General features: G+C 44.0%; 1 protein-coding gene across 4 annotated transcripts in view; it reads right to left on the bottom strand.

Annotated features, from left to right (window-relative positions):
* Positions 1-1574: 1574 nt before the first annotated feature.
* clstn1 (calsyntenin 1) overlaps positions 1575-18551 on the bottom strand; it is a 39002-nt gene continuing 22025 nt past the window's right edge. For 2 of the 4 annotated variants that reach the window (XM_086050807.1, XM_086050816.1), the window contains 16 exons: positions 17779-17974; positions 17401-17609; positions 16318-16467; positions 15993-16178; positions 15668-15916; positions 14781-14902; positions 14524-14686; positions 14267-14317; positions 11913-12070; positions 11649-11797; positions 10936-11180; positions 9937-10107; positions 9720-9865; positions 9499-9634; positions 8707-8891; positions 1575-6770 (listed from right to left, as the gene is read on the bottom strand). In XM_086050807.1, coding sequence (XP_085906933.1) covers positions 6576-6770; positions 8707-8891; positions 9499-9634; positions 9720-9865; positions 9937-10107; positions 10936-11180; positions 11649-11797; positions 11913-12070; positions 14267-14317; positions 14524-14686; positions 14781-14902; positions 15668-15916; positions 15993-16178; positions 16318-16467; positions 17401-17609; positions 17779-17974 — 2711 coding nt within the window. In that variant the 3' untranslated portion in view covers positions 1575-6575. The remainder of the gene's footprint in view (positions 6771-8706; positions 8892-9498; positions 9635-9719; positions 9866-9936; positions 10108-10935; positions 11181-11648; positions 11798-11912; positions 12071-14266; positions 14318-14523; positions 14687-14780; positions 14903-15667; positions 15917-15992; positions 16179-16317; positions 16468-17400; positions 17610-17778; positions 17975-18551) is intronic. The other 2 variants (XM_086050824.1, XM_086050832.1) reach the window with 1 other exon arrangement.

Here is an 18551-nt window from a genome sequence, read left to right as displayed (position 1 = left end):
TGCACACTTCCTCTCTTTTCCGGCCTTCAAAATAAAGGCGTACCAGCAAACCACTATACAATGCAGGTTTACTATGGCGTATCTCCGGAAGTAGGGAACGCCAGAAAAAGTGCATGAATTCCACCTTGATGTGCTAGCGTCTGAATATACTCGTGGACACAAATTGTTTTGAAACAAGTCGGGGGGCGTCGCTTCAAAAAGACAGCGACAACAATAGATATCGTGCCTGCTACAACCATAAAGGGACCGAGATGACTAAACGATGCATTTAATTTCATTGCGAAAACGATCTTGAAGGTGGCGCCTAAGGGGGAACGTGGGTGAGTAGCTTGTTTAGTAATGTTTACTTTTCAGCAGGAGCAACGAGCTGCGTGGTGCATCCGTCTCCATGTGGGAAACGGTATGTGTGTGTGTGTGTGTGGGGGGGGGGGGGGGGGGGGGGCTCTTTTTTGTGTATTCTCTTCAGTATTTCAGGCCCACTCAGTCTGATTCAGTCAAATGGTGTCATGAATGGACTTACCGGTACCACGTATGTCACACACAGGTGCCACACACCTGACACGCAGCCAAATACAGAAGAAAATAAAACTGTGTTGTATACCTTCCAATCCTACAGACCTCAATGACATGTGTCTCAAATATTTTTTTTATTTCACTAAGAATGTGCGTGTGTTTAGCTGCAGATGTGCTTGTTTGCGTGTGACATGGAAATTATGTTCTCGACGCCAATTGGCTGTCGCCAACGAGGGACGAACGTGCCCACGTTGGTTGGTTTGAAATAGTGACCGACTGACAATGCCCACCTTTATTAATAACAACGACAAAAACATACATTTAAATAAAATTAATCATATTCACCAGAGATGTTGATTATAAAAGGTCCCAAGCCATCAAAAAAAAAATCCTTACTGTTTTATCTTATGCATAACAGGTCAGGCTGTTGGGATGATGTTATTTATTATTTTATTCATTTATTTTTATACAGATCAAATGTCATTATTTTTACACCAGATGTGACGGCCATACATCTTCCAAAAGTTGAATTTAGGTCTCATCAGCTCACCAAATAATTTCTCCTCAGATGTTTGTGATCATTATGAAGATCCAGACCAAATGGGAGAGGAGCCTGGTGTTCTTTTTTGGTCTTAACTTTTCCGGACTAATAGATTTTACTGTAATTATGTTGTCATTTGATTTGGATTTTTGGGGGACCGTAGAACGATGTGTTTCTTTTGGAGATCTTGTTGCCTATTTCACTTTGTGTGACAGGTACTATTTAAGTGATTTTTAAAAATCTGGCAGTCAGTGAAGTCCAACTCAGCTTTCCATAAACTAGTTCATCAGTTAACTCGTGATTTAACCAGCCTGGGAGTGGGTGGGGGTCATTACCTTTTCGCATTGAGCCAGCTGATGTTTATTTTCTTAATGAACAAAATCATCATTTAAGAACTGCATTTGTATTTAATTGGGTTGTCTTTGTGACTTACTAAAATTCTCTTAATCGTCTGAAGCATTTAGGATGAAAAATGTGAAAAAAGGTGACAAAGGAAGGGGAAAAACTTCAGACTTTGAAATTCCATCTCATTCTCCTTTATTTTGTTCACGAGCAAGCATCAACTTGACTACAGTTTGCCTGTCTATTAGTGTAGAAAAGTGACAGCAGCTCCAACAAGCACAAAGGAACCTTCCACCACCAACTCGCAAAACATTTCCACATTTTCAGCAAATGTCAAAGAAAACAAATTGAAACAATAAAATAAAAGAAAAAGGGGGGCGGGGGCATTGTGTGTGAAATAGCAGAATAAGTGGATCACGTCTCCGTACTCCAGTCTCACACGACATGAAATGTTCACAAACTTGTGGTTCATGCGACGTTACAAGCTTAAAGTTGAAGTCAACCCCAAAATTTCTTTACAATATGTTCTATGCGTCCCCTCTAGTCTAAACATGCCATTCTGATTAATATTGCATTTGTGGAATATGAGTTTAGCAGCAAAATCCACCCATTTTGAGCCATCTCAGGGGGCAGCCGTTTTGTCACTTGCAATCGACTGAAAATAACATCAAAGTTGCTCTGGGAAAAAACAATCACGGCTTACCTGTTTTCTGAAGCTGAGCCATGATTGGTTGTTACCTGAGCAAGTGTGATGTCGTTTTCAGTTGACAGCAAATGACAAAATGAGATGGGCAAAAACGGGTGGAATTTACTACTTAATTCCACAAACACAATATCAATCAGAATGCCGTGTTTAGACTAGTGGGGCTGCATAAAACATATTGTAAAAAACATTTTTGCGTCGACTTCCACTTTAAGCGTTACTATTGTTTCTTTTTCATAGTATGGTTGAGACATTCAATTGGGGTGAGTGATGTGTCGCTCAGTGGGGCTGATCAAAAATCAGATTCGTTGGTGCATAAGCACACAAAACACAAATACACACACGCACGCACACGGACCTTTCAAATGTATCAACATGTGATTCATTCCTAACTAAAAAAAAGAAACTACACATACGAGTGCGCACACACACATGATACTGATGCTGCCAAAGCTTTGTCGTTACGTACTGTACATCTGGTTAAAGGTGGATTTAGTACAATATCTAGAAGATACACAATGGATCTACATGAGCTACACATCAACATGGACACACTGACAGTGTGTAAAATCAAAACTAGCCGCGCTCTGCTTTTTTTTTTTTTTTTTTAAGACAGACTCATTAACTTCAGTAAGAAACCGAGCAGTTTACACTTACAAATTAACAATAGCAACTAAAAACGCCATTTATACAAGCAGGGCTTTGTTTCATCTGCTCATTGCACTGTGACCAGCAAAAGGCACTCCCATCATCAGGCCTGCAGGGGGCGCCACGGAAGGGACTTTGCACAAAAATAATTCAAAGCATATTTGCATGCAAAATGACGGTCTTGCCATCAGCCTCTTGAAACGAAAGATCTCACACTAGACGATCCGGCATTCACCCTGCTTTGCCTTTTACACAGAATGGTGACAAGCAGGATATTACCGCAAAGGTGACATCCATCAATCGGGTCATTCGGCAGAAACAACTGTTTTGAACACAGCGAGGCGTGAAGAAGCAGGTGTCATGGCCACGCCTTTCTGGCACAACTCTGAAGGCGGATAATTGCCAGGTGGACTTCATGCCCCTCAATTCCAGATACCGACCCTCCTGATTTCCCAAAGGCAGAATCAGCACAGCTCCTGATGTCAGTTTTTCCCAAATAATGCGCCTTTCACGTCAACTCTCTTTTTGAATATTATTTTTTCATAATTATCTAAAATGTTGACTTTTTATATCAAATTACAACTTTTGAGTCCATATTGCTTTGTTGTGATTTTTTTCTAATTCGGACTTTAAAAAAGCGCAATTATATTGAGCCAAATGAGAATGAGTAACAAAACAGGATTGAGGATTATTACCTTAACATAATGGTTCTGAAAAATATTATTTACTACACATACATAATGTGTCTTCATTGACAATAGTAACAGGCAGAATAATGAAATGCTCTTCCACTAGATCATGGATGGGCAACTGGTGGCCTGCGGGCCTCACAATCAGAGTGGCCCCTTGATTCATTTAAAAAAAATAAATTTTAGGTAGAAAAAATGTATTTATTTATTACAACCCCCCGAATTCTTTAAAAATGCTGATAAACATTCAAAACACGTGATATATGTAACATATTTCACGAAAAAAAGGAGTGAAAAGGGAGGGATCCAAAATATAGAATAAAATCATGAAAAATTGAAAGCATGAAAAAATGTTCGTGTCACCCCCCACAAATACTTTTTAATCAGCAAATATGAGAATCCGTGGGTGCAGAACTGCGAGTACGCAGGGGTCGACTGCAGTTTTAAGTTGTAATATCACCAATCATCACTAGATGGCAGACATGTCTTAGTTGTGTTTACAATGGGCTTATACAGCATTTTTTAATAGCATTTTTAGGAAGTGTGTGGTCCTATGTGGGCCCCCCCGGAAACACTCATGAAAAATCGTGGCCCCCTCCATCATTGAAGTTGCCCATCCCTGCACTAGATGGCAAAAGGTCATAATGTTATGTCATATGTTGGCGGTGGTGTGGTATGGAGTGTTTCGTTGATGTAGTAAAAAAATGCCGTGTCAAATGAAGCAATGAGGGGCTTGATAATGGATGGAATGCGCTAGCCTCTGGGCCCAGACATGAATGACAAGTTAACCTCATGCGTGTGGTCCCAAATTTGAACGATAGAGTTCGCCAAAATAAATCTAAAGTCATGAACCAGAACTGAAATGAATAATATGCACAGTTACACAAACCCAAAGCACAAGGAAACAGAACTGGCCCACTGATGATTCTAATAGGATGACCATAGTAACCGATTATGAATATGTTATATATATTGTGCTCAGCTCACAAGATTATTACTACATACAGTAGTACACTGCCATATCACGGTTTAAGTGTTAAAAGTTATAATTAAACAATGCTTATAAGAGTAATGGCTTCAATGTGAAATGCCTTGAAATAGTGTGGTTTCAATATTATAACAGCATTTCTTGGCATTTGGCCCTGTAATGCAATAAGAGCTATAACGGATGGATGAATGGATGATGTACTCGCATGATAAGAATTATGGTTTCATTGCTGTGTGTTAGCCTGGTTTCAGTATTAAATACCATGTTGCTCCTCAGTATTATAAATTAAGAACTTTGTCACTTTATTATTATTTTACGTATACATGAATCATTCCACCTCTAATGTAAGACGCATAAAAATTGAATTCAGTTAGTGACTACGGTATATTAAGTACACAACAAATCTGAGCAATCCCAACAAGGATTGTTAAAACCCTAAAGTCATACCAAGTTACTACAGATTTAAAATGAGATAGAGCGGTTGTAAAAAAGGAGTGATCAAATTATTCACATGAATTCTGAAGTGAGGTTATCCATTAATGTTGAAAAATGGAAGTTAGCCGTATTAGCTCCTTAAATTTAAAGACGATTAGAAACCTAAGCGAAATTCTGGAAGCCGACTTGAGAAGCTCCCATCCCCTCGCGAGACCATGTTAGAGCGGGCGGGGGACAAACGGGAGTTTTTACCCTTTTAAACGGAGAGTTGGCCAGACCTTTCCCGATTTGGCCCTCGGATAAGCGGAAACTGACAGTTGCCATTCATACCACGTAACAGCTTTGTGGTCAGCTAAACAGCCACAGATTTCCCACGGAGTCAGTCGTCTTTACTAGACTGTCTATAATTCTGGTGACATTTTGGTTAATGGTGATGTTTCTAATGTAAACTTGGCTCAATAAAGGTTGCGAAACACAGTGTCATAGTACTGTACGTCCATCATGTCCAGGGTTTGCCTGCTTAATGCCACCTGGGCCTTCCGGGAAATGGGGAGGGTTGGCATCAGTCATCTGTCTCCCAGTGCCGTTTATACCCAGTCAATGGCAGGGGGCCCAAATCTGCCCCTTTGTTCATGTGAGTGAAACGTACATTTGAGGAACGATATATACAACATTGTCTGGGAGGAGAATGAAAATACAGTCACTCGTTTACGGGAAGCGGAAAGACGCTGCGTTTACCAAATGTAAACAAGCTCAAGTATGCCGTCATATTGTCCACTATTGAGTCCAACACCCAATTGTTACTACTTGGAGATAAATGCTTAAATATTAGTTGACATTAAAACAGCTTCACCGTGGACAATTTGCTTTACAGGTGACAAGAAGCTTTACTTGGAGCCGGTTTGCTCCGTTGTGAATTACGAGTGAATTAGAGCCGCTCACGGCCCACCTTAGCAACCGTCGTCCATCTGGGACGGGCGAGAATGAAAGGGGCGCGCGTGCAAGCAAAAGAAGCGACTGTCCTCTGCGCACAGAGGAGAGCACAAACGGGTTAAACAAACAAACAAACAAACAAATCCTAAGCTTAGATTGTTGGTCATGAAAGCCGACACTTTTGTACACATTTTCAGCGACATGCTACAACCTGCGTGACACAAATAGTAAGCATATGTAGATATTGGACCCTGTGGCGGAGGCCTTCACAAGCACATTGACTAATTACATGGTTTCTTAATATGTACAACATCTTTAAAAAGCAACGGATCTCTCTACACATAAGACTTCTTCATGCACTAAAAGGTTAAAAAGCAAAGCAAAGAAAAACAAGCAAATGCTGGTCTGGTTGCTAAACGCGTTAATTCAAGTCACTGGTCTACCAGTGGGGATTTTCAGCTGCAGAAACAAATCTAGAAATGATTCCGAAGCCTTGTGTGGGAGAGAAAACTAAAAAGTGCACGCTTGGCTTCCTCACACACTGGAAAAGAAATGTTGGCCAAGATTTCCTGTGAATGCAAATAGAATAACTTAAGTAAAACAAGCCGCTGATGACGACACAACACCGAGTACGGCCACTAAGATGACAAAAGGGAAATCTTGACCAGGATTTTTTTTTTTCTTTTTTTTTAACTTCACGGCTCCTTGTATTCATGTGGTGAGGATGAACATCTGAGTGAGTGCAAATTTGTGATGTGTGTGTGTGTGTGTGTGTGTGTTCTTCTAGTAAGTGAGGGTGGAGTCGTCCCATTCCAGCTGCTGCTGTCTGCTGGCTCCCTGCTGGTCCTCCTGTTCGCCGCCCTCGTCATCCTCGCTGCTCTCCGACTCGGCGCTCGTGATGTCATCTTCCTCCTCCCCGTCCTCGCTCTCTTCCTCCTCTTCCTCCTCCTCCTCGCTGCTGTGCTGATCTTCGTATGTCTGCGTACATGAGCAGGCATCAGTAAAGCCTTGTCAGCTTGTGCTTTACATCCAAGCGATTTAAAGGCACTTGCTGTGGTAAGCGGCATGATGAAAAGGCCATTATTGGCAAACAAAAATCCAACTTTAATCACACTGTCCCAGCCACTTCCTGACTACAATCTCAGTTTTTTAGAGGGGTGATGGCAAAATGAAATGTGAGACTCGCTTACACAACGACACGTTTCGTCTGGCGGGCAGACCTCCACCAAATCCAAAAACCTACTTTGGATTACAGGTGTCAAAATGAATCTATGAATTGACAACTAATCAATAATCAAATTAATAGACAATTATATTAATAATCGAGTAATCGTTTGGGATTGGCTGGCAACCAATTCGGGGTGTCCCCCGCCTACTGCCCGAAGACTGCTGGGATAGGGTCCGGCACGCCCGCGACCCTCGTGGGGATAAGTGGTTCGGATAATAGATGGATGGATGGTTTTGCAATACATTTCAATTCAAAATAAAATTGTATCCATTCATGCTATTAATTGACAGAATAGCCGATAAAAAATAATTGGTTCTAAAAATATTCAATCGTGACAGCCCTACCTTGGACCAGCACCAAATTGTAGCTTTGGTACCTGGCGCTTTCTGAAATGTCTTAAAATACCACAAGATGGCGCAAAAATCCTGTCTAGTATAAAAGTAGAACTTTGGCATTATTTTTGCACCATTCGGGTGCCAAGGAACTTTGTTGAAATGACAGGAGCACTGTGAGTAAGTCAAGCCAACAGCCTGTTTAATACACAAGAGTGGTCGAGCATTATTGCTGCGTCATTTTAACATTTGAGGACAATTAAAAGACTAAACGTATGCGGATGTTAGCTATCCATGCTCCATCGAGTCAATTTTGACTGCAGTCGGCAGCTTCCGTGTCGCCCTCAGCCGCCTCTAAAAAAATGTCTACCTCAATCTAGATTTTAAGAGCCACGTGCTGAGAAGTACCGCAACTGCAGGCGACGTCATTGTCGTCGTTGTCATCGTGTTCAATGTGGTTTGGTTTTCGCAGTCTCCCTTTACTCTTCGTGCTACTTTGAAGCTGAAGATGAACACTTGAAACTGAGGTAAGTGTGCAGTGTAAAAGTGCAAAATCTGCCCCATCTTGGCAGAACAACAAACCCATAATATCGCATGACTGTGACAATTCAATTGGGCTTAGACCGGTCATCGCAACCGATATTCGACATACTTCAATTTTCACTTGCTGATGCTGCTGGCTCCTGCAACTTCTTGTTTTCATTTGAAGTTAAAACAAAAAATAGATGCAGAAAATGTTAACATATTCAATGTAACGTACTGAACTGAAATTTTGGACATCTTTATTTAATGTAGAAAACTTAAGCGAGCTATTTCCTTTTTCTTTTAACTCAAGACGTGTTGGTAAAGCTCCCTGCACTTTTTCTTTGAATTTTAAAACAAAGCTGTCTATTGTCTATTTGTCTATTCGAAAAACATTCAACATGGTGCAAATTTGAAAACAAACAACAAATAAACATGCTTGACAGCATTTCAACAAAGGTCAGCGCTGGAGTTATTTATTGTTTTGTTTTTCACGCCAATATTTTCCCCTTTACTGCAAGGCTCCAAATATTGGTTATCAGGCTCTTTAACTACCAATTATTACAATTCGTGTCAGCCAGCACTAAATTCTTTAAAGATGTAGGCCAGGAAAGCATATAAGCTCCTCTCTGACTGGCTGCGTGTGTGTCTTTTATGCAAATTAGCAAGGTATCATCCCATAAATACCCCGCCTCCCCTGCCAATCCCCAGCAGCTCTGTCAATCATGACAGCTCAGTGAAAAAGTAGGACGGCTGGCAACAGCATCAACCAGTGAGCATTAGCAGGTAGGCATCTGTCTTTCTCCCAACCGCGCTACATTTTTTGCCTTACCTCCATGGGGTTGACGGTGATGGTGAGGGCCGAGTCGTCCCAGTCCATCTCGTTCTCCTTGCCGTTCTCCTGGTCCCTCATGGTGCGCTGGTGTGCGGCCCGGATCCGGAACACGCCCAGAATGATCATGAAAACCAGGAAACTGACGCAGACGACAATGACGACAGTGGCCGCGCTGGGAACCACTGCAAACACACACACACACACACACACGCGCGCGCGCAATGACACGGTGCGATTGTTTTAAGACCACTTCAGGTACGAAGCAGCTCTGCTTAGCCCCATATTAGCGTTCTCCAGGCCCTGTCGTGCATTGGCAGGCTTAGCGAGCCCGACAGCCTGGAAGATTATTGGAGCCGGGAAATAAATGGAGGTGCACAGATGTCACGGACTGCACTCAAGTGTAATCCCTAAACGTATGCCATTAAAAATAAAAAATAAAATTAAAAAGGGACTGGGGGTGGCAAATGAACAGTGACTCTTATATGTCCCACTTGTGGGTAGAAGTTTGTAATCCAACTCCCATGCTGCAGCATCAGAAGCCACGTGCTTCTCACTCAACACTTAAAATGAGTCAAAATATAAAATAGTGTAACGAGTCTTTCAGACGGCATCTATATTCCCTTTCGATAGTGGCTTGTACTCTGAACCCACTCTTAAAATGGACGCTTCATTTTTCCTTTGAGTTAAAACATAGAGTTGCCACTACGTGTCGGTGAAGAGCTTTGCCAGCATGTTGTGCGACGACTGCTTGCCAGGTGGTGGTTGGGCGAGGCTTTGACAAAGGAGTACCTGACGCCTGGTGAGCGTTGACAAGGTTGTGGCCAGACAGGTCCACGGAGGCCTGATGCACGGGGTTGATGAAGTTGGGCTGCGCCACGGCACCGCTGAAACGCTCCATGGCGCTGGCCGTGTGGATGACGTTCACCTGGCGGGGGATACACGCACACCATGCATGTGAACTCTTTGAAGGCGTCGCAGTTACGAGACCGACCTAACGAGCTCAGGCCTACCTCGACCTTGAAGTCATTGCTGACGTAGCGCCCGTTGAGCTCGGAGCACACCAATTTGAATTTCCGGTCGAAGAGCGCCTCGGTGTGCCAGTTCTTGTAGCGGATGAGGTGCAGGACTTGCTCGTAGTTGGCCATGGTGTTCACGCCTGCAGCACAGTGAGGCGCGTGTCTTCAAAAAGCACGGGGGACGGGCGCGGCAAAAGGCTGAACGACATACCTGTGACGACGAGGCCAAGGTGGGAGGAGCTCATCTCGAGGCCGCGTTGCTGCAGCTGCTCCATGTCCACCTCCAGGCCCTCGTGCTCGGCATCCACTTCATCTCCCACCACGGTCACTTCGCACGTGTCCAGGTTGTGCATGATCTCCTCGGACACCACCGTCTCTTGGACTACATGAGCGACAACCGGGAGGTTCAGTATACTTTAGGTTAGACGTGAGAAACAAATAGTTGACAACTAATAATAAAACATTCAAAAATGGAACAGAAAAGCGATTTTAGCACATGGATTTCCAGAAACACTTTGAGAACTCTTAATAGCAACACATAGATTCCTAGAATGTATCCTGCTGTGCATGTAGACGTTCTTTCAATAGAAAAATGGACAAAAGCTCATTCTGAAGGCGTATTTGGAACATCAAAGCTCCTAGCTTTCATACCACCTCTCCTCAAAACTTTGTGGCAAAAGTATGGTATGGTACAATTATCTTCTCATTTTGACCCAAGTCGAGAAAATGTATTGATATTTGTCTGTGCAATTTCGTTTGGATGCTACAATTAAACAGTCATGGATGCTTGTCTGTTGCTTATGCGACGCTGAGTGTGTTCTCCTCATCACCGCAGCATATGAAATCTGCCAGTTTCTGTTTCAGCCACTGTGCAAGTCTATTGTCTCCTGATTTCAGCATGTGTACGGTGCAAAGCTCCCAGATGGTGAGCTTCCAACGGCCCCTCCCACAAAGGAGTAAACAACTTATCTGTCACTCACTCTGTCCAATCCCTTCGGCTACAAGGCATAATCCTCCGGCCGCGCTGTGATTGTACACCGTCTATTAGCAGTGTAAGTTGCCCGTTATCACTGTTTTGTACCGCTTCAGGTATCACATGACACATCTGTGCCTGATGCAACTTCGGAGGGAAATAAAAACCTACCACCGTATAGAGGGGGTGGGGGATTTAAAAAAGCTCATTTTTAATTCCAGTGTGCATTTCTGCCACCTGTGGGGTCGTCGTCCGCTCCCTCTGTGGCTTCGGACTCGGCGTCGGGCTCCACCTCGCGGGTGATGGTGCTAACGATGCGCAGCTCGGGGAAGAGTGTCACGCCTTCTTGGCTCTCAAATTCGGCAGCGCTGCGGGCAAAGTGGTCAATGCCACTCAGGCTGATCTTGGGCTCCTCGGGCTGCAGCACCATCACGTAACCTTCGGCATCCGGCATGGTCACGCAGGACTCCTCGTTGAAGCATCTAGATACATAGTTACATGTTGTTATCGCTGTGAGTGAATTTATGTGAGAGGTGGGACAAAATCAGGCAGACCTGGAATCGCTTGGGAACTGACGATGTTTAGGTTTGTGCATTTCTAGAGTGTGGAGAAATGATTTCCAATCGGCCCAAAGAATATAACAGTAAACAACGGAAATGTGGCTGAGATCATTTGGGATGATGGTAAAGACAAAAAAGTGACAGAATGTCTCATTTGGTGTGATCGCTCCATATATAAAGCGCCACAAACAGCACTCCCCTTACGTGCGGTACTAAATCAGCAGCACTCTCTAACCGCAAAACAATTTGTCAATTCTCTTTGTTGCGGTTAGACTTGTCCTCAGTTTCACCTCAACGATCCTCCCTCTAACTTAAAAGCAGAAAAACCCTTCCTTAACAATGACAGAGAGGAACCCAACAATGGCTCCAGGGTTTGTAGCCGCTGCTTACTTGACGACGGTGGAGATGCGAAGGTGTCTGATGCCGGGTGTCGGGAACTGGCGGGAGTTCAAGTAAGAGATGTGCTGCATGACCTTGTCGAAAGCGTCAATATCGTCGCCCTCCACAGTCAGAGAGGACTGGTTGGGGTTAAACTCCACCTGGTTGGGAAGTGGAGAAGATAGTATTTGAGGGACTACGAACATGTCAAGACAATTGCACAACGTGAGTTAGGTTCAGCCAAATGGGTTGTGTTGCTTGCTTTGCCCTCCTCACCTTGACCGTGGAAGCTACCTCCTCAGGCAGCTGCACATCCAGGCCCTCCTTGCAAGTGTACAAACAATCAATAACCTTCTTGTTCTCCAGCTTGCCCGAGCGAATCATCAGCCCCGCAAGGTTTCCATGAAAGAACTGGGCCATGCGTGCGTTTCCGCCTGCGTCCGTCACATTCGCGGCCAAGAGGAGGGAACAAAGAGACATGGACAGCCAAGAGTTAGGCGGCATCTTTCACCTTTTTCGGCCAGAACATCGATGCATGCAGGCTCGAGGCACAAAGGCAGTCTAAAGTTCATGCAAGTTAGTGTGCGTGCCCACACGAGGCTCGTTCGGGCAACAAAATCATGGGCGATGTTTTACATATACACATGCAATGTCCCGTGAACGGTGATCTGCGGAAGTCAACCCAAACATATTTTTTTCAAGAAAACGTTCTATGCAAGTCCACTAGTTGAAACGAGGCATTATGATAAATATTGCGTTTGTGGAATATGAGTTAATCCACCCGTATTTAGCCATCTCCGGGGGCGGCCATTTTGTCTTCTGTCGACTGAAAATGACATCATAACTGCTCAGGGCTCAGGTAACGACCAATCACGGCTGACCTGTTTTCTGAAGCTGAGCCGTGATTGGTCGTTACCCGAGCCCTGAGCAGTTGTGATGTCATTTTCAGTCGACAGAAGACAAAATGGCCGCCCCCACAGATGGCTAAAAACGGGTGGATTAACTCATATTCCACAAACGCAATATTCATCAGAATGCCGTGTTTCAAATAGTGGGCCTGCTGGGAACATATTCTTGGAAAAATGTGTTTGGCTTAATTTCCACTTTAAAGATGAAAATCAAATGAACACATTAAACAATGCATCCTGAGGGACTAGGGGACAGGGGTCGGCCACCCAAAAAGTTGAAAGAGCCATATTGGACCAAAAACACAAAAACCTAATATGCCTGGAGCCGCAAAAAATTAAAAGCCGTATATAAGCTTTATAATGAAGGCAACACATGATGTATGTATCTACAGTATAGTAGCTATATTAGCCTACTATCAAAATAACTAAGTTGGCTACAAATACATAATGAGCCTTCATGATTAAATGTTTTTTTTCCCTGCAGCTGTAGAGGATGACGCACCACGGGACTACTCTGTTGTACGATGCCGCCTCAGGTTTAACTTCATTACAATATAACATAATGAATTATGTTTCACTGCTTCCATGAAATTAAACAAATGCAATAAAGAAATCGGACTTTTTATGTCATTTTTATTTTGAGGATTCGAAAAACCGACAAAATGGAGCGCGCATAACGTGCCCCTTATCTGGGCAACAGAGTGCAATAAAACACAGCCTGCATTTATACAAATAAAACATCAGCCTTTTGTAAAGGCAAAGTATATGAAATCAAATTAATACAGTTTGAGTTTGACGTCCGTGCAAATGCCAAGCAAGTCAGTGCAAGGGTAAAACGCAGCAGCATTTGACAACTTCTCTACAGAGCAAACGTTCAGGCAATCCTTCCGCATTGGCAATGAATGCGAATGATTCAGTCCAAGAAACGTCGAATCCTCTGTTCTCCTCAGTTATTTTTCTCTTTTTCCCTTTAGTATCCATGGCCCATCACACAACCGCCGGTTTGTTTACAACAGCCACCTGCCTGGCATCCCGCCCTGCTGATAGAAACGTGTGTCGCAGGCTATGACGCAAATCTCCGTTGACAGAAATGTTGAAATTTCATATTTATTCGACACATTTTTGCAGCATTGGAAAACGTTAAGAATGTTTGTGTCATGTTTGTCCTCCTACAGAAACCATATTAAAAGAAAAAATATATTTCCCTCCCCCATCTTTTTCCATTTTCAAACATTTTTGAAAAAGCTCCAGGGAGCCACTAGGGCGGCTCTGGAGCAGCGGGTTGCCGACCCCCAGACTAAGATGTTCCAGACAGGTATATCCATCCTGATGAGATAAAATAGTCCAGTGTGTCTCGCTACTGTCTCTGTGTATGCATGTTTCACTGTTATCTGAGACCTGCATTAACATCCATCTCCGTCAAGGTCATGCTCTGAAAGAGGAGGCCGCATCGAGCGGTGCCTTTTGTGCTTAGCCCGTGTCTACCTCCGTTAATCTTGTGTATAAGGTTTAGTGGAGATAAGGACGATGTAAAAATGACACTTCGACAGGAATAAATCATGGCCTTGTCCACATGGAAACATGCTCGAAAAACAAAACTTGTCTGCAACTAGAATATGGAGGAATCATTCTAGTCCAAGTGGCGTGAGGAAGGATGCAGTTAGCGTGGTGGGACATGGCGGACACATGGAAGCATCTGAGAAGGCAAAGATTTGGGGCAACCTGAGGAAGACTCAGAGACTGTCTCAGTGTCATTGTCATGTCCCGAGTGTTCTGTAGAGGACAGGAAAAAGAGAGACGGAAGAGACAGGGAGGAAGGTTGAGGATCTGCTCGAGGGATTCAGTCTACATTTGAGGTTACTCGGCATCACCAGAGAAAGGTTGAGGGCATTACTATTGTGCAAACATTACATGATTCAATATGAATAACACATCCAATGTTTGCATAGCCGAATTTCCAATATTCATGTTGTTCCTACCTTGCCAGCAGGCACCAATGGTGAGCTGAGACTCAATCCTGGAGGCGTGCAGTGGGTAATCCTCCGTGACCAGGAAGGGTTCAAAGGTAGTCCCATCCACAAACAGCGCCACCGTGGGCAACTCCACATTCAGGACATAGTGATGCCACTCTTTGTCACACACCTGCAGAGAACACGAGGCATATGAAACCGTTAGTACCATTTGGAAGAAAAAAAAACAGCACGCAGTTTGAGTTAATCCGGCAGCAGTAGCCCACCTGGTCGAGTTTCCAGTGGAACTCGGCTGGCTTGTAGTTCTCCGCCTCTGATGGATCTTGACGGAGGAGAAGGATCAGCCTGCAGTTGTGCACGTAGAGGGAATAGTGGTGCCTGTTCATGTCTGCCAGGGGGATCGGACCAGAGATGACAATATGAATTTAGAACAGATTTGGAAGAAACCTCAAGAGTTGTCACTTAATTTATTATGAGTAAATCAGTTCAACCACATCTGACAGAAACTGATACACAGCAAAACAACAAAGATGTGCTCATTTCAAGTCAACAATGATCTTTGAATAAACTGCATGCTCACGTCAGCAAATAATGACCTCTTCTGTGGGAGCAGCTCATTAAACAACTCATGAGCCCATATGCTGTACTGAAAGTTGTGTGTGGTGTGTTGGGGGGGGGGGGGGCACTTTATAACAGTGGCATGTTCACAGGCAGTACAGATGCTTTCTGTCTGATGCACAACTGCACTGATGTAATCCTTATATAAGCAGGGGGACGGAAGTCGATGAACCATCAGCACATTTCTCTGAGATTTTACAGTCGATAAGATCCAGTGTGAGCTTCAAATTAACAACCAGAGAATGGAGAGGTGAGCAAAAACTTGCCAAAGGTGAGAAAGAAAAGATAAGAAAAGATAAAAGCCAGCCAGCTGAGTGCAAAAACATGGATTAGAGAGCCTGAAAGGATACAATTTCCTAAAGACCATAATGGAAGAAACTGTGAAAACAGAGATTGCCTCTCCTCCTCTTTATGCTGTCTAGGCTAGTTTATTTACTCAGGTGCCTATTGGCGATGAGGTTTTATTTGCGCAAGCATTTACATTTAGAACATGAGACTGTTTCCAAACTGCAATCAAACCTTAGCACGCAGTTACCTGTCTTGTCAGAGTTGCAGAGGATGGTCTCCTTGTCGTGGGCCCCGGGGCCGTGTCTCATCCACACTGATATGGTGAATGGCTCCTTCAGGCCGGTGCTCACCAAGCCATCAGGAACCTTGATGGCCTGGGTGCCGTTGAACTCAAACACCTGGTCGCTGTCGTGCCCATTATCGGTGGGTAGTCCTATCGTCCAGTTGGTGGAGCTGCTGGGTGCTGGCAGAAGCTCCGTTGCACCGGAGCTGGCACCTATTTTTTTTTTCTCCATTTAGTCACCAGAATCATTAACAGTGGACTCCCACTACTCAGGAAATAAGTTCCTTACCGCACAGCTTGTGCAGGGACTTCTCAGAGTAGGTGTCGCGGTCACATCCCTTTCCAATATGGTTGGTTTCTAGTTCAATTGTGGCTCTGATGGACGTAATTGGCTCATCACAGGTCTCCAGGTGCATGCTGGGGAAAAGAGCCAGGCTGCCTGTGCCAGGCTCATATTCAATCCTCTTATTGAAGCCTGAGGGCAAGAAATCGGGGGAGCGTGACAAAGGTGTCCTTCAACACAGCGATGATAAGGCGCGGCAGTCGATATTCGGCTTGTCAATACAAATTATGCTAAAAGAAGCACTTCCTTAAGTAAATGAGCGTGTTGATACCTTGCCAGCTGGGTTTGCAAGTTGGCTTGACGCTGATCTTGACCAGAACGTCCTCAGAGGCACGGTTCTTTCCACAGTCATAAGCGGTCACAGTCAGCTTATACATGTGCTCTCGGTCGTAGTTTAGCTTCTCTGTGTTCTTGATGAAGCCTGATTGAAACAACAAACATTGCTTGGGTGTGAGTTGCTGTTTGTTTTATATCAAACCTGTGGTGAGAAAAATGACTCATTCCTAAATCCTGAGTCATTCCTAAAACAGCAGAGCTGGGCATTCCGCCTAGCCGACGGACCGGTCCGTCTATCCGCCTGTGACAGACGCCCATTTTGCCAACGATAAATGATAAACAGGAAATTAAAAAAAAAAAAAAAAAAGATAGATTAAGCATAAGCGGAAGTGGATTTTCTCCCGCCTATGCAATCGTCTATAATCTGATATTGATGATTATTGTTTCGTTTTATAAAGGTAAGTTTGCTGCTTGATTCGGGTATTTTACATCAGGCATGTTTTTGGTCAGCTAATGGGTCCTAATAGCGGGCCGTGTGACGTCACACATAGACTGTAGACAAATGTAGATGCGCGCTCGCAGACCCATTTAAGCCCATTTAAAATCATTTCCAGACCGGCCCATAGGCGGGTACGATTTTCTCCGGCCGAACAAAATGGCGGGTAAACGGACGCGGAAGGGTATCCTGGCTGTATGCGTAAGGCGACAAACGGACTGCGTATTTTCTGTAAAATGCCCAGCTCTGCTGATAAGCAGTAGATACAGTATCATAAATAGATTAAAAAAAAAAAAAAAACTTTGAAGGGTAATGTTTCAACATTTCACTTTATCTGTCAGTTGTAACAACAAAAAATGAAAATATTGAATGACATGGCCCAAACCGTGGAGCAGCCTGAACAGCAGACCAGCTCGGATAACATTTCCTTGCCTTTGTCTCACAAAGAAACAAGATGTGGTGCATTCTAAATGACCTGTCCAGCGGGCCCAATTGATTGCAAAAATCAATGTGCCGAGCATGATGCAAATGATGGCTCCTATCCCGGCCGGGGCTGTGAGGTTCATAGGCGGGAGTCCTTACCATCTTTGTCAATAGTGAAGGGCACATCTGGGGTGACAATTTCATAGTTGCAGATTTGGCTGAACTGGAAAGAGCAGTCTGCGTCCACCGCCTCCACCTTCAAGATGCTGTCATATTTCTTTCCCTCAATGACGGCGGCTTTGTAGGACTTCTCTTTGAACACTGGCGAGTACTCGTTCAGGTCGTTCACCTGTATGTGGACAGTGGCCCTGACAAAGACAAACTCCAGTTAATACGCTTCAGCTGCAAAACTAGTGTTGCATTGCTGAGCGGTTTCAAGATCCACATGACTCAATGGGAGGTGAAAATGAGTGTTCGGTCTTCATAATTCGGTGTTGGAGGATCAACTCAGACTAGATGGAAACTACTCAAACTGACTTGTGTGATTTCTTCATGTTGGCACCGTCAGGTCCCTCTCCACAGTCGTATGCTTGAATAGTGAAGGTGTGTTCCTTCTGCAGCTCGCAGTCTAACTTGTCCTTTGCCCGGATGATCGCCTCACCGCTGGACTTGTCCAGGACCACAGCTTCGAAGGGGACATTCTGCCCGTGGATCCTGAAGCCACAAATCTCACCTGAACAAAAAATCAGATTGCATTGAAACGAGGTGAAATAGCTTTTGTTGTTTCAAAACTCATTCTTCACAGCAAAATTCAAAAAATTAAGGCAAAAAATGATCAGCCACAGTTTTTAGGAGCCAGGGAGTTCAAGTTTGGGGTGGGTGGTGTCTGTGGAGGAAGCCCAAAAGCACTTTTATAGGTGGGTGAGCATTTTGGGGGGAGTTGGGAGGGGGTGTGGGACAGTCAACAATATACAGAAGACAGCATGTCTTTTCCAAGCCATTTTTAAATAATTGTCAGCATTCAGTCATGCAGGCAGAAACCAAAAAGATGTGTTCAGGCATTTCACAGAAGTATACTCGTAGCAGAGAAAGGCAAACCCCAAAATAAGAACATTAGGGAGCAGTGTCAGTGGTGACCAATTTCTCTCTGTAATAAACAAAGGTTAGAAGCTGGTTGTGGGGAAAATGTGCAAAACATAAGGGAAATAAAAACAAAAGGGGAGGGGGGGTGTCTTCACTGCACTGAAATACATACTGTAAATTCAGTCATAACTCCGCGAAGGATTAAGTGTCACCACACTGCTCTGTGC

The sequence above is a fragment of the Filicampus tigris genome, chromosome 1 (assembly GCF_054856515.1).
Source record: "Filicampus tigris isolate MCC_2025a chromosome 1, RoL_Ftig_1.0, whole genome shotgun sequence".
Lineage (NCBI taxonomy): Eukaryota > Metazoa > Chordata > Actinopteri > Syngnathiformes > Syngnathidae > Filicampus > Filicampus tigris.
The sequence above is the reverse complement of the archived record's forward strand: the minus strand, read 5'-3'. Positions and strand labels throughout refer to the sequence as shown.